The sequence below is a fragment of the Numenius arquata genome, chromosome 3, assembly GCF_964106895.1.
Source record: "Numenius arquata chromosome 3, bNumArq3.hap1.1, whole genome shotgun sequence".
NCBI classification, from domain to species: Eukaryota; Metazoa; Chordata; class Aves; order Charadriiformes; family Scolopacidae; genus Numenius; species Numenius arquata.
Window position 1 is genome coordinate 65968692 of NC_133578.1, and position 27968 is coordinate 65996659.

Consider the following 27968-nt stretch of genomic DNA (forward strand, 5'->3'; position numbering starts at 1 on the left):
AGGAAAATCGATACTTTGGAATCCTCAGTCCTGGCAAACTATCCAACGCCTTTATTTCCAATTTCATCGTTCATTTGTGATAGAAAAGTCAAACTTCCACAAACAGTTCTTCAGAACAAAAAACTAAGTGATTTATACATAAACAATTACATACAGCATTTATAATGCGCAGTACAAAATGTACACTGTTGGGATGAGATACAAATTGCATATTCATGCCAAGTTTTAAACAAGCGTTAATTATATAGACTTGTGCTGATGGTTACGCTTCATAGAGACAGTCGTAGGTACTGCCTCAAAGAACAGAAAAGATACTTCTCTCATCCTCAGTCCCCGACTCCCCGTTTCAGGGGAAAGGCCTGGTCCTTCTCCAGATTCATAGAACAGTTCTGAACTCATCAAAAATGAAGCTTGGCACATGGGCTTCAACCACCTGAAGTGAACAGGAACCACAGTCAGGTATTTTCTTCATTATTCATTCCTATGCTCTATTCAGCCATTAACGAGCGTTTCTAATTAGAAACTAAGCACACAACACTGTTGACCTGAACGACCCTGGCTTCGGGATGTGCTCCTGGATGTGTCCTTGCCTGGAGAAGAAGGGAGGGGGAAAAGGGGAGGAGGCAGCAGATAGATGAGCTGCAAGACTGACATGGGCACTTTCTACTATGTGGCAGTGTGGGCTGGGAAGAAGAGAGAAACTGGAAGAATCCCTCTCTTTTAGCTCTGATTATTCGCTGGGAAATGGCTTATTCAAGAATCACCGAGGTACAGCCTAGAGCAAATGGGATTATTACTTATTTTTAATACTATGTATAAATAATAGATCATCTTCAAATGCAATTAAGTTGCATTTAACCCTAAAATAAACAAGTAAACAAACAGACCCTAAAACAAACGCTCTCTACAAGCCCAGACGTTCAGAACTCCCTCTTCAGAGACTCAGAACAGACTCAGAATTTCAGAACTGGAGATGGTTGGAACTAGATGATCTTTAAGGTCCCTTCTAACCTAAACCATTCTATGATTTTATGGTTTTTCACCAAAATTTAGACTTGCTAATTAGCTTTTTTCCCTGCATTTAGAATACTAAGTTTGTTACTACTTAATTCTGCAACATCTCAGAACTTCTATTTTATTTCTTCCCTTCCCAAAAGCCCCCCAGCAATGTACATGATTCTCTGAAAATTAAATGGAACAGACTCTTCTTAAATCTGCACAAAACTGAAATCCTTTCTGTATTTTGTATCCCTTTTGTATTTTCTAGGTTATTTTTTTTTTCCCCCGTAAGGAAACTATGACTAGTAGAGGAAGTTACACAAAGTATGGAAGTAACACAATTTGTAGTTCATACAGGGCACAGCACTCGTTATGACCCACTCCGATCAGGTAACAGATTCTTCATCTGTATTTCCTTTTGGCAATCTTTTCCAGAACATCTGAAAAGGGTCAATACTGCTTTTTAGGCAGGGTTAAGAAGCCCATTATTTTGGATATTTGTTTACAGATGATGCCACATTGCAGAGCAGATACCTGTGATCGAAGTGCTAGTCCCTAACAACGGCATTAGCTCATGTGAGCAGTTTTCCTGCTCAGCGCCACACGCGGGAGAATAGGAATTCTTTCATACCTTTCTCGGTAACTTTGTGTAGCGAATGTAATCCTCCAGGAACATGAGGGCACCCACTACATCCGCAGGCATTTCTGGTATCTTCTGGCTAAAATTAAACCACGGGGAAGATCATGCTCATGCTAGCTGAGCAGTTATTTGGGTAAAATTACAAGAAAATGCCAGCCTTCAAATAACATCGTTTCCACTAGGTACCACATCATTCCATTACAAAAATAAACAGTATTTTCACCTGATATTTAGTCAAAAACATTGTTATTATTATGGCAAATATACTCTGCTAGAAAAACATACTGAAAAAGCAGCAATACTACTGCTGAAGCCCTCATCACAGAGGTGACACTTAGGGAAAAAGTAACACCCAGGTACCTTGTGCACTGCTCCATCGTTGAACGAATAAACTGACCGATCAGAGCCAGAAATTGTTCTGTGTATCTCGAGTGAAACTGTTTCAGCAGGGTGAGGAGGCCCAGAACTAGAGGAAGCCAGTCAATTTGATCAGCTGGCCGTTTGCACACCACTCCTGCGCAGAAAACACACCCCAAAACATCACATTTATAAACCGGAACATATTCTTCTTAGCAGAGGCAGACATATCAATATGCTCCTGATTTTTTTTGCTGTGCCGCCCCTTCTGCTTGCCCACACATAAAAATTAAAAACTAATGCAACAACTGCATTTCTTTCATAGCAAATGGATTGATATTAACTAAGGCATAGGTTGGAATGAGAAAGTCAGGAGTTTGGATTCCGATTCCTACTCCATTGTATTTGGCTTCAATATTATAATAAACCTGCCCAGACAGGATGGACTAAGCTCAGAAACTGAGTATTTTCTATGCAGATAATTTTACATAGGTTTACATCTTCTCTACAGGTAATTTCACATAGGTTTTCATTAGATTTAGACGAACAATAACTTATTCAATACCTAAATTTCTGTTGTATTGAAGTTTCGGAAACTGGGAAATGAGAAATAGGAAGTTGACAGTGGGAAAATACGGCAGACGTTTTGTTGTTATGTAGATCTGAGGGGAAAAAAGAAAAGAGGAACATAGTTCTTCCACGTTAATTTTTTCTCAGTTTTTTTATTTTCAATAAAATAGAAAAAGCAAACTGTACCAAGCACTGGAATGTAAGCCTGACCTTATTTAATGGATTGTGAATGCCAGCTGCTTCCAGATAAGCTGTGATTTCATATAAAAGAGTGTTGTCTTCTTTAGGATAAGGTAGTGATGGGTTCTGATAATGTGCTTCAATGTCAGCCAGTATTGCTCTAAAAGGAAAAGAAATTCGTTACATTAAATACTTATTTAAACTATCCCCAAATTAACCTTACAAGATGCCATATGTCATATTAATTTAAAATCTTCACAGACACAAAACCTGTAAATGATTACAAGGAAGAATAAAACACCTTCTTCGGAATGTCTTTTTACAAACAACATATTTGTTTCAAAATCAGCACCACACATTTTCATTGTTCTTACTTCTCATCCAAATATGACCTCAAACCCAGGTATAACCAAAGACAATTAAAAGCTGTGCTGTCCACTAGCACGTTCATACAAATTACTTGCCAAGTTATTTATTTTTAATGCGGGTTTTTGGGTTGAAATTCAAACAGTCATCAACAAAAACCTGAATACAATTCGACTCCACATTTTGCTGTATTTTAGATTTTAAGGGTTGCCGAATTGGTAACAACTACATCACAGTGACACAAGCAGCTCTTCAGCACATTTTCCTTCTTACTTATTGAGATTTTCCAAAGCAGCAGCCAAATGCTTGGAGTCAAACCTGCAGGAGTAATTTAACTCATTGGTAATCTGTCTTCTTAAAATCTGCATCTGACCAACCTGTTGAAACAAAGAAAAAGAGGGTGAGGTGTTTATACTGAACGCAACTAAGGAAGAGTAAAGTCAAACTAAGGAAAAACTTCATGAGTAACGATTTAGAGTTGAATAGAAGACACAAAGTCCTCATTACACCTAATGGCCTTTGTGGCACTGCCACAGGATTTACCTGTGAACAGGATTACCACAGAACAGGATTTACCTCTTCATTTTGGTAACAGGGCAGCGATTCAGGCCTAGGGGAGGAGCAGTCCCAGCACTCAAGATTTACACACAGCTCACGGCAGCAAACACAGGCAGTGCGAAAAGGGCACGAAAAAGGTGGCGGGTATAAAAGCCCAGTTGCTTGCTTGTTTTTCAGTGGTCAGTGAAAATGCTTGCGCTCTTTCCCCACCCCTCCCTAGACCTTAGGGTCAGCAATGGGATAAAAACCAGGGAGGCTTGTTGCAGTCAGCCTTCCCCTTCCCTTCCTGACCCTTCCTCTTCCCTTCAGTAACACAAACATCCACAGTGCTCTGGAAAACACTGGTTAGAAAAAGTCATCACAAAGACAAGATAGAGCCATGCTAAGGGGACAGCTTGTTTAATCTTGGGCACGGTAGGCTGCCTTCTGTGTGAACAAGGCAAGTTCAGAAAACGCTGAATGAAATGAAACTGCTCCAAACTTTAGCCTTAAGTACATTATGTTCCCGAGGCTCTGTGGGGAGTCTCAGAGCTCCTGACACTGAGCACTAACTCAAGTCTTCCCGCATCAGGTCTCTAGCGCCACATTCCGTTTCGTTACATATGAATCTCAGTGCTAAGTGCTTTGTGGAGTGTGAGCTGTCTGTGCAAACGGAGCTCAGGAGCTCTTGCAAATGCAGGCCTGCTTCACTTGCGATGTTACAGAATTCCAGGTCAACATAATAAACGTGGTAAATAAGCAGATTAAAGTATGTAAGCAAGGAGTCCAGACTGAATTTTCCGTATCACTAAGTCACGTAAACCAACCTTCATTATGGAGTCTAAATACGCTGTCCAGATCTTCTGAGTTTTTGCAATTGCTGCAGAATAAACCTTGTTTGAATTCGCTGAGAAAAGAAAAAGGGTGAGGCATTAAAGAAAAAAGAATAAGTACAAAGAGAAATAAATGCAAGTTTACAGAGACAATGGCTTTCTTCCATCTTAACCAGCAAGCACTTACCTATAATTCCTTTGAGAGGGCTGACAGCATTCATAAGTGCTTTTAAGGTATCCTGTACTGTCCTGTCACGCAATATATTTTTCTGAAACATGCTGAGGAAATTCTAAATAAAAGAAAGAAAAAAGTAAGTAAAGTCCTTACACGTATACCCCGTGCTTAATCTTGGTGGTACAACAGCCACATTTTTAACAGCAGGGAAAGACCATTTCCACAGATGAAGAGTTGAGGAATTCTGTAGTTAGACTTTGCGCTTTTCTGAGTTATGCTAATCAGTGTTAGGACAATTAGCAGATCCCCCTCATCAACATGTAATACCCACTGTTGACAACTACTAATTCAATTTTTGAGGAAGAACTGTCTTCATCAATACTTATTTTCCTTAAAACCTTTAACCAGGCTAGAACTGGATTCTTCTCAGAAAACAAAAAAACTTGGTTACACGTTTAGGTATTAGGCAAAAATCATTCCACAGAACTCCTTATTTGTATCATGGCAGACCCAAACAATCTAATTCTTTGTTGATCTCTAGAAAGAAAAATAGAAGTTGACCCTAGATCAACTTTTGAGTATACACAGTGTACTCCTTCAAAAGGGATTCCTTGCAAACCACCATTTAATGTAATGCAGAACATTGTGTTACACAGCACCATTTACTCAAAAGCACCAACTTCATAATTGTATCCGTAACTGAAACTCTCACCTTTGGGTTTGAGCACGCATTTTTCTAATTCTCTTCATTTTAATTTACCATTTAAAATTTTAACAGATTTTTTTGTTTCACTAGAAGTTATTAAACATTAGAAGCATCATGACTTCGAGAAACCAAAGTTCAAAAATTACCTGCAGTTCCTTTACAATCATGAAGCACAGCAGCCGGTCCAAACCATTGAGACCAAATGTGCCTAAAGTGTTTTGGATCTCTGAGAAGAGGCGACTATTGGTTACTTCCTGATGAGTTTTGATATCGTACCAGGTGTTCATCTGGTCAATGTAACACGTGATTCTGAAGAAAAATTAAACAAACAAATACTACAGAATAAGCCGCAGATAGGTCCTGTGATAATCTCAGTAACGAGTTCTCTTATTCGGGCAGAGATTTTATAAAGACTCTCTAAGTATCTCAGGTGATGTCTAGTTGCTCCTCTCTCCGCAATGCTTTTCTCACCCTTCCCTGGTTTCCCTCTCTCTTCCATTTGTTCTCCTTCTTAGACTAAAATCACAACTTTTCTAGACTAATATTTAAAATGTACAGGATGGACTGGGTAAATTGGGTTTTAGATAAAGATGGTGATATGACAGCTAAGGAAAAACTATCTGTTGTGTATTTTGTTTGTATATGGTGGAACTGGAGCAATCCACTGCACGGTGCCATAATACAAGCTTGTAACACACAGTACTTACTTTGGGTCCGTGATCCTCAGGATTTCCCTACAAAGCCGACCAATAAATGTTACAGATTCATCCACAGGAGTGAATTTTGGTATAGGAATATGAGTAGACTGGTATATGCTTTGCCAGTCTTGAATCTGAAAAATAAGTTTGAGAGTAACTTGCAGGGTTACCATTGCATGCTTTTGATTCACTTAGAAATTTTTTTCCTTTTGTTTCATTTAAAAGTAGTACACTGTAAAACAATATTGGAAATTACACCAAGCGGAACACTATAAAAACAGAACAACACAAAGAGAAGAATGAGTCTTATCACAAAGAGCAAGCAGAAGATAAGTGTGGAAGGTTGAGAGAACTACCTACACTCCTGGTGAGAATTCCACCTGCTGCTTTCTGCAGTAAGAGTAGCCACCATTTGTTAGCTAAATTTAAGATCTATTCACTCCACCACTTGTGAAATATCACAAAAAGAGCTACTAACTACTGCAGTCTTTCTAAGCCTGCATTCTGATGGAAAACAAGATACAGAGAGAACAACTGCCATTCAAGTAGTTATTTCTGTTTTCTTTGAGACACAGGAAGGATATTGTTCACCGGCAAGAGAGATGAAAATACTCTGGGGTACTTTGCTCTTCTTACATACAACTAATGCAGGGGGGATGCCGAAATCACTCAGAAAAAGCTGGGGGCAGATGTTTTACACAGCACAAGGACTGTGCACAATGGGGTATATACACTCCGTCAGTCACAAGCCTTAACATCCAAATATAAAGACATTTATCAACTTTCTACGCGTTTTTGAGTAACACCTTTGTTCTTAAGAAGTTATTGCACTCCTGTTCCACATTGTAGTTAATAATACGAGACACTTCCTCTTGCCAAATTTTTAAACCATATATGTTGACGTAATCCTGGATATATTCAAATGATCGATGGAACCCATCCATTGTAGCCGCCATTTCTTTCAGTTTGGGCATCAGCTCACTTGGCTAAAGATGAGGGGAAAAAAAACCAAAAGATAAAAACAAAACTGTGAACAGGTTGAACACAATGGAAATGTAAAAAGCTTCTAAATGCCTTTACACAACAACCTCTAGAGGATTTTACTATGTTCCAGCCAAAACTGAGAAGCACTGAGAAATTTCAAAGATACCCAAGGTTATTTGATATCTGAAGTAATTCTTCTTACTAAATATTTTTTCTTCCTGCTTTTAACGCTAATTTTAGGCTTCAGCAGTACTATTGATTGATCTGGGAGACAGATTCCAGAATCTGGACGGGATCACAACAAGGAGTCACACTTCTTATTCTATCATTGCCTTTCTGTGTTTCGTATGTTCTATGTGTAAACATAGAACACATCATGTGTTATCACCAGTTGTCACAGACAAAAACAGAATTGTGAACTCAGAACTGATGGGACACTTGGTAACAAAATAACAATTTTTTTGATTCTACGTACTCTTAGCAATTTATAAACTCACTTTAACATCAAATAAGACATTCCAAATAACCTTTAGGAAGTTCAGAAAGTGTACGTTTTTACAAAAAGGAAATCTGTACAGAAAAGTACAAATTATATTCTAAAAGGTCATATAATAAAAGAAGTCCCAACAATCCCAAGATCTATAAAAAAATCAAATCAAATCAAGCTGTTACACACCTTGGCTCTAGGATTAAAGATGAGTCCCCTGTGAAGAGCTAGAGCTACCCGTTTTACTAGCTCCTTCCTTATTCCATCCTCTAGTAACTGTTTTGGGTCCACCTAAGTAAAAGAAACATTTTTTTTCTTAAAGTCAGAAAGGCATTAAAAAAATATAATGGATTTCGTTTGTACGAATAAAGACATTAAGTACTAATGATGTAATAGGAAAGCAGTGCTAACAGATGCACTTTCCCAGCAGCGCCTGTCCAAAGAATAAATATTTATTACTTCCACCCAATATAAACGATTCCTTTAAGTTGAATGGCAAAGACCTGTAGATCCCATATTCAACCTCTGTTAATTATCTGTTGAGAACATTATACAGTTATAAAAAGCCAGAATGCATTAAGAAGTATATATTTCTTTAAGAATGCTTACTTCTGAAGTCCTGAAAGAGGTATCTTAATGTAGGAAGAGCAGTCTTTGCCAATGGAAGGAATAACTCTTTAGAAAAGCTTGCAGTCATTTTTCCAGTAAAAATTTTTAAGAAGTGTCAATTAAGGTTGATGAATCTATGTACAAGGAAAACTGTGTTCTTAACAACCTCAAATAATACAGTTCTTATCTGGAGGCCAAATTATGCACCACCGTTTGAAAATTTGTATGCTAACTTAGTTTTTCTTGTCTTTTTATCTTTCCTCAAAGTCTTGCTTCATGTGCTGAAATATCTATGCTAAAGTGCTAACTGCCACCAATGACTTTTTCCTACTGGAATAATGGAATATTACCTTGATAATACCAACTAAAGTAGTTTTCATCATGAGGATGCCTTCAGTGAAGATTGAAATTGCGTGGGTTAGCTTGGCAACCTTTAACAGAAAGAAAAAATACAATTTGTTGAAGCAATACAATAGATTCAAATAATTACTCTAAAAAGATATACATCTTCACCAGTGCTAGCTTCCTATTTTAGATTAATTTGCACTGATACACTTTCAATTTTGCATCTTCTTCTAGACTTATAGTACAACAATAATCTTTCTTTTAATTAGATCAATATTGGTGTGTTACCAGTAGGAAAGGACAGGTACCTCTCAGAGGCTTTACAGAGTTTATGGGAGGAAAGACCCAGCCGGCTACATCACATGTGTATGAAACATGATGGAAGAAACTATGAGTTGGTCTCTTTGAGCAGGGCAGGGGCATAGATTGAAGTGGTTATTCCATAATAAAACCTGCTGCCAGCAATGAATCCACTTTAGTATTTCCACTGATTTAATACAGGAGTGCATTCACTTAAGTTTTAAATTATTAGTTGAGCAGCCTTATGCTCAGAGTTCAGACAAGCCAATCTTTTGCCTTCAGGACATTTACAACATAGAATAGAGACAACACAGTTCAGACTTACAATTCTACAGCAATCAAAAGTGAAAAGCTTCTGTGTAAGGTAAGTAGTTTCCCCTCTACCTCCTCGAAATAAATATTACTGAATACTGCCTCCTCCTCCATCCCTGCCCCCACACAAAATAAACTGACTTTACAAAGGTTAATGGGGGTGTCTAAACCTAGTGTTCAGGTCTCAACACCAGCTTAATCAGAGACAGCCAGCTTGTTTGTATAAAACACCTAACAAGTGAGCACTTTGGCAAAAACTGCTGCAAAAAGCTGGCATCTTAACTGATAACGGGAGATACATCCTTTGAGAGAAAGACTTACTGGTCTACTGAGGTTTTTGCTCCTCCTCTTTCTCTCTTAAAAATAAACCCAAGTAATTTTAATATTTGCTCACTCTTCCAGACTGATAAAAGTGCAGGAAAAAAGCCACAGACAAAAAGCCTATAAGCAACAGCAGCTTTATCTGATCAAATCCACATGCCTCCATCCTGTCTTCACATTTGAGAGCAACAAAAAGCTTAACCCTGCTGCCTTATTCAGTCTTCAACCTCCTCCTCCTCCTGGAGGAAGCATTCCAAATGCGGAGGGCTTCATTTCAGACTTGGGTTTTTCCACTTTCCCTGCTCCCTGTCCCCAAAAAAATCCCAAAGCCTTTAACCTCATTTATAAATATATTTAGTTTTCCTCCCCTCTTCTACAAGATCAGGAGCTTAAACTTTTACAAACAGAAGAGCAAAAGTTATTCATCTATCCTCAGGAAGCCTAAGATATAGTCTCGATAACACTAGTCAATTAATCCTTACTCAGACAACAAATCCACCTTCACTGTTAAAGCATAACTCTATGGAGCTGTACCTATTTAAACTTAGGTTGAAGTTGGCCACCTATAAGGTATGCTTTTTCAGAATTCCCTATTTCAACTGCACCTCGTATCGTGGTCCAAGCTGAGCATAATCTCGTAGCTTGTCCTTATCAAGGCGAGTAGGCACTTCAATAATATCATGAGTCTGAAGCTTTATAATTTTGAGAAGAGATGTAAACATGCTTTCTGGAATTATCTGAAGAACCTTTGTAAATGAGAGAAGAAACAAACAGTTAATATATTCTCATTAAAAAAAAAAAAGAATCCTCAATTAAGAAAAAGCAATTACAGAACAGGACAACTGTGCTTCTTCAAATGCTTACCTTTCTGACATAGGAAACCAACTCGCCAGAATAATACTGCGATACACTGAGAAGATCGGGACTGTTTGCTTGATTGATGCGGAGAAGTGGCAAGTCAAGAGCAGAAGCCAGCTAGAAATGAAGTTAACGTTTTAACTTCACGTTTCTGTTTTTCTAATATAAATTACATGCGTGATCTCCCCAGCTCAGGCTCTTAACCTACAACTCAAAGCACTAGATTCTTCCTAAAGAGCAGTGTTACATCAGGTTTGCCAACAGAAGGAAAAAAAATAAATTGTTGAAAGTCAAAAAAGTCTAACAGTCGATAATGCTACATTTCCCTTATTATTTTTTTTAGATCTTACCAGTTCTGTGAGACACTTTATCGTTGTAATTTTACACTCCCCCCATGCTATTTCCCATTCTTATTTTTAAAGAAAATATTTTCATCTGATGCTAGATCATCATGACAGACATAGGTTGTAACCAACATAACTTTTGTAATTCTTTCAGCCTCCTCTGATACATATGCAGAGGATCCCATTTATGCACCAACGGCTCCAGCAAATAACTGTAACGAGTAGGGGCTGGATGATGGAACTGATTTGCCTAACAGCAGCAATATAACTGGTTGCATAAAAACCCCATGCAAAACTTGGTTTTATTTTCTTCAAAACTAATGTTGAATTAATTTAATAGAGTCTAAAAAATCTGGATATAGAAAATGTTGGTAAAAGGAAGTTTTGACTCTTTTGTGACCTCACAGCCTGAAGGCTTATTTAACAAATGCCTTGGTTGACCTGCAGTGTTCAAGTACATTCAACTGCTGTTCATGCTTACCTTCAGGAAAGTGGCTCTGAGTTTAGTTACCATGGATGGGCTGACTCTGATGCTTTCCTGCATAATAGATGTAAAGCTGGGGTAGGAAACAAACAAAACAAATCAGCTTCTTCCCCTGAAACTTATTTTTCAACTGTTAAATCATATGTCACCAGCACCAGTGTAATCTCGAAATGGCACCGGAGATCAGTAAAGAACTTCACTAAAGGAGGATTTTGGTCTGAAGAGATATTGGTTAGAAAAAAACCTACATGATAAAGGAGTGGGTGGGGCAAAAGAAGAGGGCATCAGGGAGCCAAGACAATGAAGTAGCAGCTCAGCAAAATCACACCACGGAAAAGGAATTCTCCAACATCTGCCTTTCCTTATTTATTTTTGGTTGAAAAAGGATCTCCAGTATTTTGGATAACACTTAACTAGACTAAAGTCTGGAGACAGAAGCTTAATGAAATTTTTCTAGTTAGAACAGGATAGACAGACAGATAGTAAGAAGTTACACTATCACTTAACCTGCAGGTAACAACATGACAAGGATGGCTGCTAATTCTTATTCAAGTTGATGAGAGTTAAACATACCCAACAACTCATAGAACAAGGATTCAAAACTGTTTTCAAATTGGTAAGTTTATAGTATTAATAATACTTCTACATGTTATTTCCCACAAGTTTCACAAATGATGATTGACTTGGAAGAAAAAGCTCCTGCTAAGATACCTGTCAATTAACTGCCAAGCATAAGAAAGATCACCAACTATCTGCATGGTGATCAAGACCTCTTCTTTAATGTTGATGGTTCGGATCATCTGATGGAGAAATTTGCGGGTGTCAGCCAGAAACTGGCAAACTTGCAGGTTAGATTCCAGCTGGTGAAACTCTTGGACCTACATTTTAAAAAACAAACAAACAAACCAACTCCATAAAACAACTCCTTATTTATTTTTTTTTCTATTCATCTTTAAGGACAGCAATACAAATAGAATCAGTAAACTGACAGATTTCTTCAGGATGTTATTACACTAAGACACTTAATAAATCCTGGCCTACTTTAGAGTGTGTTAAACAGTAAATTTACTCGAGGAGGTGTACTGTGAAACACTGTACAGAGTATTCTTTTATACCCTGGAAGTAGAAGAAATGTACACAAAACAAATATGGATAATATTTTGCCTTTCAAATTACCCTCTCTAGATTCAAATTAATTTATTTTTGGAATTTCTAATAAAACAAATCCTGTTGTCAAATAATGTTTAACACAATTTTTTCAAAAAACCCTACTAACCCTCAGCTACAGGTGGCATGATTTTTCATGATCCCTTATTTTACAATTATAAGGTCTATAAGCAAGTCCTTCTGATTGCATATATAAAACTGCAAAAATCTAAAGGCTTAAACCATCGTTAAAAAGCAGATCTCTTTTGTAACTCATCTATTGGAAGTCAGTGCACATGTATCAAATGCTGTTTTTCAAAAGGATGAGGTCATTTATCTCAAAATTTCTTTGCCATACCTCCTCCAGTGCCTGTATTAGCTGTACAGTTTTTCTGCCTGCTGCAGTGGAGTCATCGTAGTTTAGAGACATTATTTGCTTGGAGATTTCTCTGAACCAAGCCTGAAGATTTTCTATGGAGGAACAGGAAAAAATTAATCAAATCTTTGCACATATGACAAGCAACAAAGACACAGGGAACCTGCTAGTCAAAACAAACAAGCAAGCAAGCTATACGTGTAGGAGATTATTTAAAAAAAATTCATCTTATTTCCATTTCTAGTCTTTTCAACATGTAGACTTGTAAAGTGGCAAATGCTCAGGTAAGTTTCACATACAACAATAAAAAAACAACTACCAAAACAAATGGGCATTATAAAATCTATACACAGATGATAAAGCCCTAAAATCATAAATTTTTGGTTTATGAACTTTTTTACAGTGTTAATTGCCTTGGCGTTTGCAATTTCTATGTTTTAGCTACAAGTTTGCTGACATCAAAAAGACAAAGAGAAATACTTCAGTAAGGTTATTACTTTTAAGTGGAGCAAGTGAGAAAATTGCCTGTATTTTAAGTTGGATGGGTTTGAGTTGATCACAAACATTGCCCTTACATTGACACTTTATGCAGTGTTGCTGATGAAATCAGAGAGTGATTTAAAATTCTTATTCCTACACCACGTTAAGAAAAAAAAAGATGTTTCAAATCAGAGAAAGAAATCTGGAAAGAAATACAGATTCGACTCTTTCAAGTCCTTGGAGAACACCACTCGTGCAGACGAGAAGTAGAAGCAGCTTTGAAAAAAAATGCTGATACAACAGAAATCCAGGTTACAACAAGGGAAAGAATAAGAAGAGAGATTAAACCATCCCCATATTTAATGGGCGTGATCTTCGCATTCCTTTGCACATGGAACACAGTCATGTGAACTCCATTATACATAGAAAAGCGAACTGGCATTTCATAGTCTTACCTGGCATATCTAAATAAAGTGATAAAATATTTTTAAAAATAGGGCCAGCTAATTATTAGGTACCTAAATATGGCTTACATATGGAATAGATGCAGAAAATCTAAATAAGACAGCACGTAAGAGACCTCTGCGGCAGCTGAGGGATGTGAACATTTTTCTTATTATCAATATTAGCCTCATGTACTTTCTTTTTGTACCAGCTTAGAAACAAAAACCAGAATTATTTTTCCCCGCTGTTTAGTTCTTAATGATTACCATTTTTCTCCACTCTAGTAAGAGGTTTAACTCCTGAGAAGACATCAGCAAGTTCAGTCATCCTTTCAGATCCCTCTTTTTTATAGTTCTCCCATTTTGTTTGTTTTTCTGACAGCATATGCTTGAACATCTATTGAAAAATGAAGCATTTGGTTTACAAAACTGACAAGAAGACACACTGCAATAGATGAAATAAAATACTGAAAACAGACGGAACTGACTTACAGTGACTACTACATAACTTCAAGGTCTTGCCAAAATACTAAATACAAAATTAAAAATATTAAGAAATTCAGCCAGTGTGGTAAACATACAGTGACGGAAATTAATTGTATTTTAAAAAACAGTATGATGCAGGTATTGTTGATTTTTAGTCACTTATAAAAATATCCAGTAAATTTTTTAGCTTAGAGATTCTAGAAGACTCTGGTCTAATGTTCACTTACACTTCACAGACATCTGAGCCTATACAGAGAAATCCAAGTCAAAAAAGCATGTAGGTGAAGTTAAGCATACTCTTAAATAGTCTACCAGGTTAGTACCAGAGCATAACGGGGAATCTTTTAGAAATGGCAGAACTTCATATATAGGTGTAAGAGTTTTCTTAGAAGCTTATCTTCAACATACATAGGCTTTCACCTCTGTTTAAGAGAAAGCCTGAAAAAGAGAAGTATGGCAGGATAAAAATTTTATCAGGATGTTCATACAAAATTCTCAGTAAATATAAACATGTTGGGTAAGAATGAAAACTGTCAATTATTGAGAAGACTGCAAAAGTCACTTTCAAGCAATAGTAGTTTGTAATTTTCTATAGAAAACTCACAATTAACAAATCAAAATAATTGTTCTTTATGTAAGTGGCGTGTGTGGTAAATGTACTACTACTATTCAAGTCGTCAGTTCTGTTCTGCCATTCAGGGGGAAATGCTGAAGAAGGGAAGCAGCACATTACCTCTTTCAAAATGAATTCAAATTGAGCTGTATCCAGAAGAAGCTGGAAAAGGATCCTGGGATTGTACTTGGAGTCTGTTAGAATTTGATCCTTTATCTGGCGGAGACGTTTGTTATTTGGATCACAAGCTGAAAACAGAAAGACATTTCTCCATTGTTACAGAATTTGGCCAAGCTTTTCAATCTTTGTAAATAGACTCTTTTTTTTAATAGCTTGAAAGCAAAAACATTTTATTCTGATATAGAAGTCCCTATTTGTTCTCCATGTGTACCCTTTCTTAGAATAGGAAATTATTAAGGTTTCTGTGGTGCTTCAGCCCTCTTAAAACTCTTCTGTGGGCTTCTGCAAACTAAATGTGAGTTTAGTGCAGCTGAATGAGAAACCCAGAGATCAACATTTCTAAAATGATTACAGAAAAAGCAAGGAGGTGTAACAGAAGCCCTCTCACATACCAAGAAGCCTCAAAGACAACAGAAGCATTCAACAAAGGGAATGTCTAAACAGGTAAATTTACAGACCCAAACTCATGTCAGAGACATTATTCAACAGTTTCAGCTGAATTTCAGTTCAACAAAACAAAAACCTTGGTTTTAAACCATTAATTACTAATATATTATGAAGTTGGCTACTGCTTTCCTTTTGGTGCTAGGTAAAACTTTCAGAATGATACTTTAATTGATAAGACAGAAAAAGATAAAGTTTCCAGACTTTTTCTGCAGAGTACTATTCAAAAGGGTCATGATTTCTCATACTACTTTTTATATCTGTGTCTATCTCACAAGAATTAAGGAAATCATAGAATGGTTTAGTTTGGAAGGGACCTTAAAGATCACCTAGTTCCAACTCACTGCCATGGGCAAGGACATCCCCCACTAGACCATGTTGCTCAAAGCCCCATCCAACCTGGTCTCGAACACTTCCAGGGATGGGGCATCCACACAAATGCACGTTTGCTGTTTCAGCCAAAGACTTCAGGAGACTGTTAGCAAAAGAACAGTTCAACAATGTATTGAAAACAGTAGATGAAACTCCGCTGACTTCAAAAGCAGCGCACACTGAACTTCCCTCCGGATGTAACGTGAAGCACCAGGATAGCAGGGCTGACAGCTCTGTAACAGAAGTCTACTGTGAAGTCTTACCTGTGTCCGCCGTGTGAAGCATCAGCCAGCGGATCGCGACATTGCAGTCTCGCAGGCAGTTCAGCAGCTTGGGAATATTGTCCAGCACCAGCTCCTCCCTGAGACAGCCCTCTTTGAGAAACTGCTGCACCTGAGTGTGCACTCGCTCGGTGACTGCAGCGTATCTGCTCGCCTTGGAATATACAAAGCTTCTGTCAATTTAATCCTTGTCTCACATCATGTACGATGTGACTGTGGCTTCCCAAGAAGTTAAAGGGCACACAGATCAAGAAAGTGCTATAAAAATTATTATCATTACTAGCAGGCAATACCATACACTGCAACTGCATGACAAAGGATGGAAGCTAAATTTTAAAGCAAAGAGCCTATGCAGGAAGCATAATGTTTCAAAAATGTAGACTTGTAAACTTCCTATGTTCACTTATGTACTCTCTAGAAATTATTCCTAAAAAATCATACTAATATTTTATTGCCTAATGGGAAAGAACAACAACAAAAATACATTCCAGAATGGAAATACGTATTATGAATTAAATGTCAGTTCTACTTCATGAACTTCTTTCCCTAAAGACTAAGGAAAAGTTTCTGTTCATATTTCCTAAGTTTACTAGACAATATATAGCACAAGTCTCCTGATTAGATACTTCGTTTGTTCTTTCCTGAGCACCGGGGTCAGATTCTAAGGAGGCATTTAGCTGTCGTCACTCAACTGACTTGTCGATTGGGCAAACAATCACTCAACGCAGTATTACTCACTGTTTTTTAGGCATGGAAAATAGTATTTAATGTAAAAAGAACTAACTGTATGGCCCCATACAACGTTCCAGTATCATTCTTTTAAATAGATGCTTTTTCCAGATTATTGTTTATTTAATTTGGGAGACCCTATTTACAACTGACTGAGTGCCACACTCTGTCAGCATAAATGTGTAACTTCTAAAACTGTTATCTATGGAAGACAAAAGCTATGGTCAGCTTAAGACATCCCAATACCGAACAACATGGCGATGACTGCTACCATCTATTAAGTCAAGTCACAGCTCTGAAACTTTTAGGGGAAAAAAACACCGCAAGGAAGTGAAACAAGCGGCGCTGCGAAGACCAGATTTTGAAATTTTGAAGTATCTTTAACTCAAAGTTATGTACTCAAAGTATTGTACTTGAAAGTAATGCAAATAATTGTATGCAAAAGACCCATGCGTTATTGATGTCATATAATACACTTGAGATGCCCATACAGCTTGAATCTTGCTAAAAATATTGAACTCTGGCTTATGTACCTGCTCTTTGACATTTGAAAGATCCAGCGTGTAGTTGAGGGCAGTTTTAGCAGCTTTGTAGGGCTCCCATGCTTCTGCTAGATTTACAGTGATTCCCATGTAAATGCTGATAACCTAAGATGGGAAGCAGAAAACAAGAAGTTGCATTTATATTTTTATTAAGGAAAACACATACTTTTTACCTAGCAATGTGAGTAGAAAGTGATATGCTGTGGGTATAAATATGAGAGAACTAAACTTTTTTGGTAGCAGTACTTCTTGCTCCACTACCTTTGGAAATCAAGGAGTAAGAAGACTTTAAAATAAAAGGCACACTGTTAATTAGAGGTACCGTTAATTAGAGGTACCGTTAATTAGAGGTCTGAAAACAAGCTGACAGTTCTTTCACTCACTATGCATGAACCTTGGCCTCTATTTTTTCCCCATGAACTTACAACTTCTATTTCCACGATGCTATGCAGAAGACTGATGAAAGCAACTGGGGAAACGACTATGATAAGGGTGTAAAATGATCTGAATGAATCCTACTCTGAGAATGCCCAAAGGACCAAACTGAAATGTAAAGCATCCTCTATGGTGAACACAAACAGAAGGAAATTATGATTCCATGCTGTGATTTTTAAGGAGCAAAGAGGAACTGATTTCAGGCCCCTAACGCAAGTTTAAATGTGATTAAGTGTGTTTGACTTACAAGCATTTGTAGGATACTTGATTAAAAATGAAAGCCTCGGTGTATCCTGACAGATGAAGGATACAGAGAGCTGTGGCGTTACGAGCTTTACCACACCATTGCTCCAATATTCCTCCATCCAGGAATGATCACATCTAGGGGGACACTGTCAGCCTTTGAGCTCTTCTGACAGTGACAAAAAGGCAGCCAGTAAAGGCAAATGGGACACTGGTCTGCTGATATGAGGATCCTGCTCATGTTGCTGAAGTGAAACTCATTATTTCCTGTGGATGACAGCTCCTGAAAAGGCTACACTTCAACTCCTAACGCTCACTTGAAACCAGCCCAAGAGCCAAGTGTTCTGTACGATGCAGCCAACTCATCCATACCTGATTACAAGAAGATAGGTGTTGTCTTAAAATAAGTTTGTATTACAAAGTCAAGTGAATAAAAATGCTGGCATAATCAAAAATTCACAATGTCAAGTTCTCATTTCTAAAATTAGCTTCCCGTGGGTTCTGATGGGTTCTAAAGTTTATTAAAATAGCTGGCTATTACAGTTTCTTCCTTCCTTTCCTAACTGTTCCACTTATGGTCCAGAAGAATACAATTTGAAAACAATACAGATACACAAATTATTTTACAGTTTGTTTAGTCTGATACCCTTTGATATAGACTACCTGGGGACTCTGTTGTTCCATGCCAGACTATTTCAGTAGCATTTTTTGCAGACTAGGACTTCTGGACAGAAATCCTAAATCTCAGTACTGAGACGTAGTAATTCCATTTTGATCACTGCATCTGAAAAGGTCTATAGCATTGCACAGAGTCACAGGTTTTGCTTCTAAGTTATTTGGACAATGGCACAGAATAAATCCTTAAACAAGTTTTCAAATAACATTGGGGGGGGTAGAGGGGTGGGGGGCGGGATTTGTTGGAGAGCAATCTGTCATCCAGAGCAGCCTTGACAAGCTGGAAGAATTCACCAGCAGATACCACATGAAGTTCAATAATGATAAATACAAAGTCCTGTAATTGGAACAAAACCAAACTCTTGCAACAGCACAATCTGGGAACTGACTGCCTATGTGACAATTCTGCAGAAAAGGACCTGGTGAACAAAATGAACATGAATCAGACATGCAGCCCTATGACAACAAAGAGTAATCGTGTGCTGGGCTACGTCAGCCAAACTGTAGCCAGCAGATTGAGGGAAGTGATTCTTTCCATCTAATCAGCCCTCATTTGGAGTAATGTGTCCAGATTTGGGCTCCTCAGTACAAGACAGACAAGGACAAACCAGAATGAATCAAACAGAAAGCCAGTAAGACACTTAAGGGGACCCACTGTGTGAGTAGAGGCTATGGGAGCTGGGTTTGCTTTACCATGATGGTATTAGAGTGTAGTTGATTTAAGGTAATTGATACTTTCAAATTGTTACTTCCATGCTTATCCAGAAGGTTTGACTCAGACTGCTTCTCTCTGAACAAAGTAAAATTTCCACAGAGAAGAATCTATTCTAGCTTTAGGACATTATTATTTTCTACGATGCATATTGTAAAAACAAGCTAAATTGTTCCTATAACATTAAATCCAGGGAACAGTTTTAAAACAGAATTAATTTTTACCCAATTATCTGGAAAGTACTTATCCACTATCTCTCTCATTTTTGCTTGTTGAGTGTGAAGAATAGAAGGGTCGAAATACAGTATCACATAGAGCATCGCAGCCTGAGTAGCCAGGGCAGTGCTGCGGTGTTCTGGTAATGGATATGCCGAAACCTAGAAAAAGGGAACAAAACAAAGCTAAGCATAACATAATGCAACATAAACCACTTGAAAATATTACGGGGCACATTAAAGAGTACAGTAAACAGATACTAAGAGGCAAGGAGGATATTTAGGTAAACTGGATGTGCTTACACATGCAGCATATTTACCAGATATATTTTCTGGAATATAAAAGCTGACTGTGTAGATGTTTGCTAACTTTAACAGGCTTCAGTAAGATTTTACTATGCTGTAAATGAGTCAAAGGAGGGATGAACCAAAGACCTTAAAATGAGTTGAAAGGAAAAGAGCTAGAAATAAGTATTTTATATGGACTAGGCATGTTTAGTTATTCTCAGATAGAAACAAGGATTAATTTAACAGATTAAAAGAAAGATCAAAAAGATTCAAATTATCAACTGAATTTTCATTTAAAAAATACATAGGATAATATATTAAAAGACGTCCATACTAACAAGAAAGTTGGCATCAAAATCACATTCAACATATTCAAAGGAAAACCATTCTCTGCTTTTATTTAGTAACATCCTATTTTTCTTTAATTTTGTTTGGTTATTTTATTAGGTTAAATGTTCAGACTAGCAAGAAAAACCAGGAGGCTTCTGCCCATTGCCATCAAGTATAAGCTGCAAGTATCAAAGGAGATAACACCTCAGACATAACACAATTTAGTAAAACAAGCTGTTTTAAAAAAACAAAACTAAAAAACTAAAAAACACCTAAAAAACAAACCCCAGTTTGGGTTGAGCTGAAGATTTCTACCCTACTTTTTGTACTACTTTTCCCAAAAGTACATTGGTTATACTCATGCTTTGTGCAGAAACATTATGCCTTTCATTATCAACTCTAAGTCCTACAAAATAGAAATGAAAAATTGCAGAATTATTTTAACGCAAAGGCAATAAACCAAAATTATTATATAAAAAAGAGGATAAATAATCTTGATACAAAGTATCAGCTGATTTAAGTAAAATTTCTAGATTAAGTACAAGAGCTGAGTTTCACAAGCACTTCATGGTTTCCTATCAGAGACAGATTATGTCCTAAAATGGGCACTCTTCACAGCTCACCAAGTTATCTTTTGTCTGTTTCTAGGACGCTGCACAGCTGGAAAGGCATTTTTCCCCCTTGAAGGTTATTATGTCTGTCCATAATTTTAAAGTGTTTTCTCTAAGGTCTCTACTTTTAAATTATTACTCCTGCCTAAAGATTTAAAACTTTATTTCTTATAGTCATTCATTAATCTTCAAATGCTGGTTTTCTGGCATCTATAAACTGTTTCCATTATCCAGGATTCCCTAAAAGTGGGCCAATAATTACAGAAATAAGATTGCCTGTCCATTCTGAAGACGGAAGTCTGCTCAAAAGCAAATGCTTTGTTAACGGTCTCTCAAAGGAGTCGTATTAGAGGAGACTGTAAATATAATAGCCATTACTCATACTTCGCTGCGATTATCATTCTTTTCCTTTATTAATACAATTGTCATAGTTAAGAATTGCAATATTAGTATCCCTTTGTAAATGCATTTCTACTAAGGGAGGATAAATTTCTGCAGTAACTAAAAGAATGGGAATCTCTGAAGGAATTAGAATTATTAACAATGAGCAATCATTTATGATTTAAAGACACTAAGATTTAAAGACACTTGTGTTTACAAAAGGTTTTTTTTTACTGCAAGGTTGGCCAAACAGTGGAGCAGGTCGCCCAGAGAGGTTCTGCAGCCCACACCTCTGCAGATACTCAACTGGACACAGTCTGCTGACTCTGCTTAAGACTAGGTGATCTCAAGGACGTCCTTACAAAGCTCCATGGTTCTGTGATTGAGCTTTTTCTGGACTTCCTGGTTGAGTAACTAACATAGGACACCATTTTATATTCAGTTTTAGATCCCTTTTTCATCTCACAGTAACTTACCTGGTTATAAATGTCATCTGACCGTAAGCGGCCAATAACCATGCTAATGAACGTTTCACTTATGGGTACCCTGCTGAAGTAACTCTCGGGGTAGTTTGGAGGTCTTTTAGCTCCAGGTTGGCTTGAGTATCCAGTGCTTCGAAGCAATTTACAGATATCATCTAAATTGGAATCAGCAGAGGATCGGGCTGCACTGTTTTACAAAAGAAAGAAACAAAAATCGAGCTGCGTGACCTAACTATTTCCTCCCCCTCCTCCCCTTGTAATCACGCCTTTCCTCCAAGAAAATGATCAGACACTAAGGTCAGGGAGATTTTTGGTTGTTTAATCCATGAATATAATGTTGACCATATTATAGGAGGACACTGACAAATGTCCATACTGGAATCCCAGATAAGCATATAAAGCACAAACAGAAAAATTAACTTTAATCAGGGACATATACCTTTATATTCAGAGGAGTTTTGTTACAGGGTGTGGTTTTTTGTTTTTTATTTTTTTTTCTTTTTTCCTCCCTATTTCTGAATTGCTCTTGCTGATCCACTTCTACATTCCAGAGTTAAGGAATCCTCTCTCATTATATACTAAGAAGCATAAACATAGTCAAAGAAGCATTGAAACAGATAACTAATTTTTTATATGTTTTAAAGGATTTGCACTGATGCCCTTTGAAATCCTGTCATATAACAAATCTGTCAACCTACCCTGGAAATTCATTATTGATTTGACTAAGCAAGCGCTACTGTAACTACTGAAAAGTAACTTCTTTTCATCAAGATTTGCTCAAATTTTTGGGAACCTGCGATACTTTCATAGCTGACACTTGCAACACTAAAGCTTTAGCTGGAAGTTTATTTGTCAGCGGATTTCAAATTTCTATTGTGACAGCATGAAAAATCTGTCACTCCAGTTTTGCAGCTAGACCGGGAAAACCAGCTAATGCAAGGCTCTATTAACATGCAGAGAGCCCTGCAGAATTATCAGAGTCTATCTGTATGGTCAGACAGTCAAAAAGTTGCTGATTTAACTTAATAACCTAGTTAACTGAATGTACTGCATGTTACATCCTTGCAGTCTTGAGAGCTTCTGAAAAACAATACACATTACCTGTATCTGTAGTAGGAAACCAACATTCTTTCTCTGACTTCTCCTTCAATCTTCTGATCAATGACCAGTAACATGACTCCATATAAATAGAGTGCTTCACACTGTTTAGAAAAAGGAAGAATGAATGGAAGAAATCACGTAAATACTATATTGTAGTAACATACAAAGACAAACAGGTACTGGCAAACTAACCCAATGTCAACTGCATAGTCAATACAATATGAAAAATGGTCTTTGACCTCCTAAAAGTGACTTGTAGCATTTCCATGCATTCAGTAAATTTAAATCTATTGTCTAGTTTGGCACTAAATTAATTGGTTCATTTTCCACTATTGCAGAATTGTTCAATACTTACCAGAAGCTGTTTTCCATCTTCGTTAAGGAGGACCGTTTCTAATGTTTGCTGAATGTAAATTCCTTCATTGAGGTCATCTAAATATCTAGGAATCATAACAAAGAGTTGGTCATTGCTCTCAAATTATACGTCCTCAGAACTCAACTGGTCAATTTTCTCTGAAAGCCAACAGACACACCAGAACATTTCCCTAGTACAAGCAGGACAGAGTCTTTCAGACAAAGAGATGCTCTACTATGAAATGAGAGGCTGGAACTCCTGGCTAGAGCCAACCAATTGGCAAAAGCCTCCTCCATATTCTGATGGTGTATATGGAAGACACTAGAGGATACTTTGTAATTTACAGTTAACATCCTCTTAATCTTCTTACGGATGGATAACAGCCTGAGAAGAGAGTACTGAGAAGGCCTGCACTCCAAAATTTAGTAAAACTGCCATATTTTCAAGTTTCCTCAAAAATATCTCCTGGAAATACCATAAATTGATCTCAATTGGAGTATGTCCATCTCGATTAACAGAAGATATCTTCCTATTAATTAATTCCTATTTTCCAGTTACACTACTTTCTAATAATGTTAAATGTTGAATCTTGTAATTAATCTTTTCATATAATCAATAACAACAGCAATTTTTACGCTTAAGATTCTCTGGAATGTTTGCTTAGAGTATTTCATAAACCTTTCATATTGTTTTTAACAGGTAAGAGTAGTAAACTTGAGAATATGACAACTCCACTGAAAAATTAAGGTCATGAAAATAATGCCAATGAAAGTTAAAGGAAAAAACCTACCTGACATTCTGCTTTGCAAGATCACAAAAAACTTAGTTTAATAATGTGGAGTCTCCTTTTATTAAAAAAAAATCTTCAAGACAATCTCAAGATAAAGGAGAAAAACTAGCTCTAGCTTACAACTGAGGAAATGAGGTAGAGAGGTTAAACGTTTTCAAGTCATACATTAAGCTGGCAAGCAACAGCAGGAGTAAAAGTTAAGTGTTCACTCCAGCAACCCAGGTTTCCAGGTGCATGTGAATATGCTTCAACAGCGGGCACATTGGGTCACTAAGGAAAAACCTCATTATCAAGACTAAACAGTACTCTAGTCTTTAGGAAAATCCACACGTACTTAAGATATCATACCTGTTTAAATCTACAATGTATTTATGTACACTCTGAAAAGCTAGATAAAATCTTGTCAAAATTTCAATGTTGTTTTCACGAAATTCTTCATCTAAGTCCAGTAACTCAGGTTTGGCTTCCAGTTTGCCTTCACATGCCTCAGGCCCCTAAGAACAGAAATTAATTTTTAGAGACAATATTTGACTTCTATTTGACCTCTCTTCAGTAGGACACAGAACACTCGCAACCACCACTGTGTGCACAACACCAGAACTAACATTGCTTACTAAAACAAGGATCTGTAGTTTTCAGAGCTGCTTTATGATTGAACATTGATTCCATAAAGATGCGTTTTACACTTTGTTACGATCTGTAATGATTTAAAATATGGTTTATCCCAGGTAACCAATGCAAAAGAATAATTAACACTTATGGGTAAAGCCCCAGTGCATCTGAAGTCACTGTGTGCATTTTATAGTGCTAACAATCTCCCTGATGGATTTTTTTTCCTCTACCCATTTAATCTGTTTAATTTCTCTGACAGAAATAATAACATTGAAGGCTCACAAAGCTTAGTACTTTCTCATACATTTAAACTTCTTGAAAGTATTAGAGTTCCTTGTTGGTTTTTTTTTGTTTGGGTTTTTTTTTGGTTTTTTTTTTGTTTGTTTGTTTTTACAGACTCTGTACAGTTTACAAACTCTACAGATCTAGCTCAGTGCTAGTCCCCCAAATTAATGCAGAAACTGTCATTAACAACCATGGAGGAAAAAGGGTTGGGATGAAGAGCCTGAATTCTCTAAAGCAATGATACAAACTTTTCTAATCATTTACCGTTGCCAGCATTTCTTGTAACCACCATTTGGTCTTACCATCATGATTTAAATGAAGATACTCTTAATGTTCAGTTGAAAATATTATTAACATCCAATTGAAAATACTGTTAACGTCATTCCACAGACCACTTATGACAGCATGAGATCATGGCTTAAAAGGATTTAGTCAACATGAACTCCATAAAAATAACTTAAAACAGAGTTAAAATAAATTATCAAGCTTAATACCCAGCTGTTATTTTTTTGTGTGGTTTAAAAAATGCTCTTTGCTTCTCTTTTTGTGCAGAATACCTACATAAAATAAAGGATAAAAGCAGGCCCCAAACTGCCCATGAAGTTCAAATGCCCGAAGTAAACAGCCTGAATTTTCAAAATCTCAAATCTCTTCTCATTAGGTAATTCTAAGAATCATGAATATGGGACATTCACAATGAAAATATCTGTAAACTCACTAATCTCTGCTTTATAAGTATGTCTTTTCTAGACTTTTGGGGTGATTACTCTGAAAAGCAGCAGCACTGTTGTGCTTTCTTAACATTCAAAAAAACTTACAATTTTAAGGATAATCTTTAAGGATAATTCTCTCTAATTATACCTGCCTGCTTTTAAAATTTCAAGTAATTTGTTTAAAAACAGCAAGCACTTAGATCTAAATGTATCAGGGAGATAACTTGCGCTCAGGGTTTTCAGTGTCGAAGGCTCATCGTTAATGCTTAAAATTTACAACTCTCACTAAAAAAAATAAATCCCTCCCCCCTTGCTTTACTATTAACACTTCTTGATTGTACAATCCAGATAAAGTCAGATTAGATAGTCTCTGTAGTTCCTTCTTAATCATGCTGGAGAATGGCAGAGGGAAATAGGTACTACAAGAAGCTTAATTTTGTAAGAGAAATAAGGGCTTTTCATGGACACTACTCTTTGATCTATTTGTTTATTCAGCACATGTGACAAGTCCAGTGAATGAACAATCCCAGTACTGTCAAATAGGAAAGCAGAAAGCAGTTTTCATGGCTGCAAAGAATAAGCTACAGATAACCAAAGGAAGATGGGCATACTGCCCGCAGCAGTACTGCTCCAAAGGAAAACAACCAACTGCACAGGCTCAGAACCTGCTGGTGAAAGTATAATTTAACAGTCCTGCAGGAAAATAGTAATAATAACAACAATAACACTACACACCCCCAGCATACAATAGTCAAGTTTTATATAATCAGTATCCATCAAAGTTCACAGGCTAGATGACTGATAAAACATTTTGAAAGGTATAGCTGGGACTGCTCTTGAATGCACCTAAAACTACTGCCTGCTTCTTGCCCCAATACTCTTAGTACTGGTACCAGTTATACTTATATTCTGCCTACGGGGTCTAAGCACAGAACCTTCCCCAGACTCTCTCTGCTCACTGGAATGAGTAAGATGAGGCTGAGTATGACCAGAAGTATATAAAATACAAGACAACCCAGGAGCAGAACGTTAGCATGCAAGCATGTCCCAGTTCCTATCACAGTTCAGTGAATTTTTGGTAAAAACTAAGCAAGTAAGAAGTCTCAATAGTCAATTCTGAAGAATGCTAGTCATAAACACAATAGTTAGGAATGGCTGTTTCATAATGTGATGCATCCTCATTCATGACAGCAATGCTTTAAGGAGAAGTTTAATAATAAAAGGATTTACCTTAAAATAGCTGAAATCAAATATGATGTCCCCATACTTCTGTTGATCAGCCTTGTCCTTTAGCCTGAAAACACCAGGAATAAATTCGGAAAGTCTCAGAAGTTCTGCAATGATGGCATTTCCACAGGAGACAATCCGAAGAATTGCCTGACCACAGAGATTGTTTTCAGCTAGAAAATCAACCATTGTGGAGCTGGATGTGACAGAGCAGCAGAAGTCCCGCAGTCAGATTCCGACCGCTAGTGTTTAGGTTATTTGAAGAAGGAAGTCTGATGAGAAAACTAGCTGCGCCATTAATAACCTGCAATAACAAAATGACACGCATTCAGAGTATTAACATTTTTGACAGAATCTATATGTATTTTTAAGCATACTCTCAAGTTTTTCAGTTTATGAAATCGAAATTGTCCACAGCTTTGTAAAATGAAAAAAAAAAAAAAAAAAAGCACTGAATTAATCTTCAGCACATACCCTGTGTTTGACTCAGTCACTTGTGTGACCAGGCAAGGAAAACACGACCTTTTGTACCAGAAAAGTTGAAGAGAACTATTGAAGAAGGAAACCATCACAACTGCTGAAGCAGCTGAGACCACGCAAGGAGATGGCACCAAGGAATGTAAAAACATGTTACAAGATGCGTTTGTAATAGCCATCCACTTTAGAAATACAGCCACAGTGATCTTAACAGGCTTTAGCAACAAGGAAAACTTTTATAGCAAATGGAAACAATACAGCTCCGCTCCTTTATGTACTGCCGCAGGGCTGGTCAGTTTCCACGCTGTGCTTGCGTTTCCTGGTCAGTTTTATTTATTGACATGTTTCCTGCAAGATTCGGAGTGCAAATAAGCTTTTGCATTCAGAAACATGTACGGGAAGTTAGGAGTTGACTTTTCAGCGACAACCTTCCAAACCACCGAGACGAACTGAAGATGACAGTGCCTCTTCTGCACCGAAACGGGAACCGGGAGCCCGGCCTTCCCGCCCGCCGGACACCATTACCGCCGCAGCAACCTCCTCGGCGGGCCCCAGAGCCCTCGGCGGGCTCAGAGCTACGTCCCATCCCACCCCGCCACCGCCGGGCTCCGGGCCGCCCCGGCCTCCCTCCCCCAGCGCTCTCCCTCACGGTTCCAACCCCGCCTCGGGGGGGGCCAGACCGCCCGCCCGCCCGCCCGCCCGCCGCCTCCCCTCACCCGGCGGCCTCCCCGCCGCTGCCAGCCCCGCTCGGCGGCGCTCACCCTCCCCCCGCCGCGGCTGCGCTGAGCGGCGGCTGCCAGGAGGGTGCTGGGCTCCGTCAGCGCCTGAGGTGAGGAGCA

At 37.7% G+C, this 27968-nt stretch overlaps 2 protein-coding genes across 2 annotated transcripts in view; one reads left to right on the forward strand and one right to left on the reverse strand.

The window, feature by feature from the left end:
- Positions 1-29: 29 nt before the first annotated feature.
- On the reverse strand, positions 30-27945 carry WASHC5 (WASH complex subunit 5). The gene is made up of 29 exons (XM_074144791.1): positions 27846-27945; positions 26656-26956; positions 24164-24309; positions 23026-23110; positions 22671-22771; positions 21564-21756; positions 19487-19639; positions 17189-17302; positions 15909-16080; positions 14770-14897; positions 13818-13947; positions 12610-12722; positions 11817-11983; positions 11103-11178; positions 10284-10394; positions 10025-10165; positions 8492-8572; positions 7722-7823; positions 6868-7047; positions 6071-6195; positions 5510-5672; positions 4670-4772; positions 4477-4556; positions 3386-3489; positions 2777-2906; positions 2562-2658; positions 2000-2153; positions 1631-1718; positions 30-433 (listed from the first exon to the last, which is right to left on the reverse strand). The coding sequence occupies exons 2-29, from the start codon at positions 26839-26841 to the stop codon at positions 377-379; spliced, it is 3480 nt and encodes a 1159-aa protein (XP_074000892.1). The 5' UTR covers positions 26842-26956; positions 27846-27945; the 3' UTR covers positions 30-376.
- The window catches only part of NSMCE2 (NSE2 (MMS21) homolog, SMC5-SMC6 complex SUMO ligase), a 131065-nt gene continuing 131011 nt past the window's right edge, over positions 27915-27968 (forward strand). The window contains exon 1 of the mRNA XM_074144792.1: positions 27915-27958. The gene's annotated coding sequence lies outside the window, so the exon portion shown is untranslated. The remainder of the gene's footprint in view (positions 27959-27968) is intronic.

What these genes read in the sequence shown, in the direction of transcription:
- WASHC5 (XM_074144791.1), bottom strand. Translation starts at nt 26,841, where the DNA reads ATGGTTGATTTTCTAGCTGAAAACAATCTCTGTGGTCAGGCAATTCTT. An exon ending in CTGAGGATCACGGACCCAAA is followed by an intron (nt 5,673 to 6,070) that starts GTAAGTACTGTG and finishes ATTTTTCTTCAG; the next exon opens with AATCACGTGTTACATTGACC. An exon ending in ACGATGGAGCAGTGCACAAG is followed by an intron (nt 1,719 to 1,999) that starts GTACCTGGGTGT and finishes GTTTAATTTTAG; the next exon opens with CCAGAAGATACCAGAAATGC.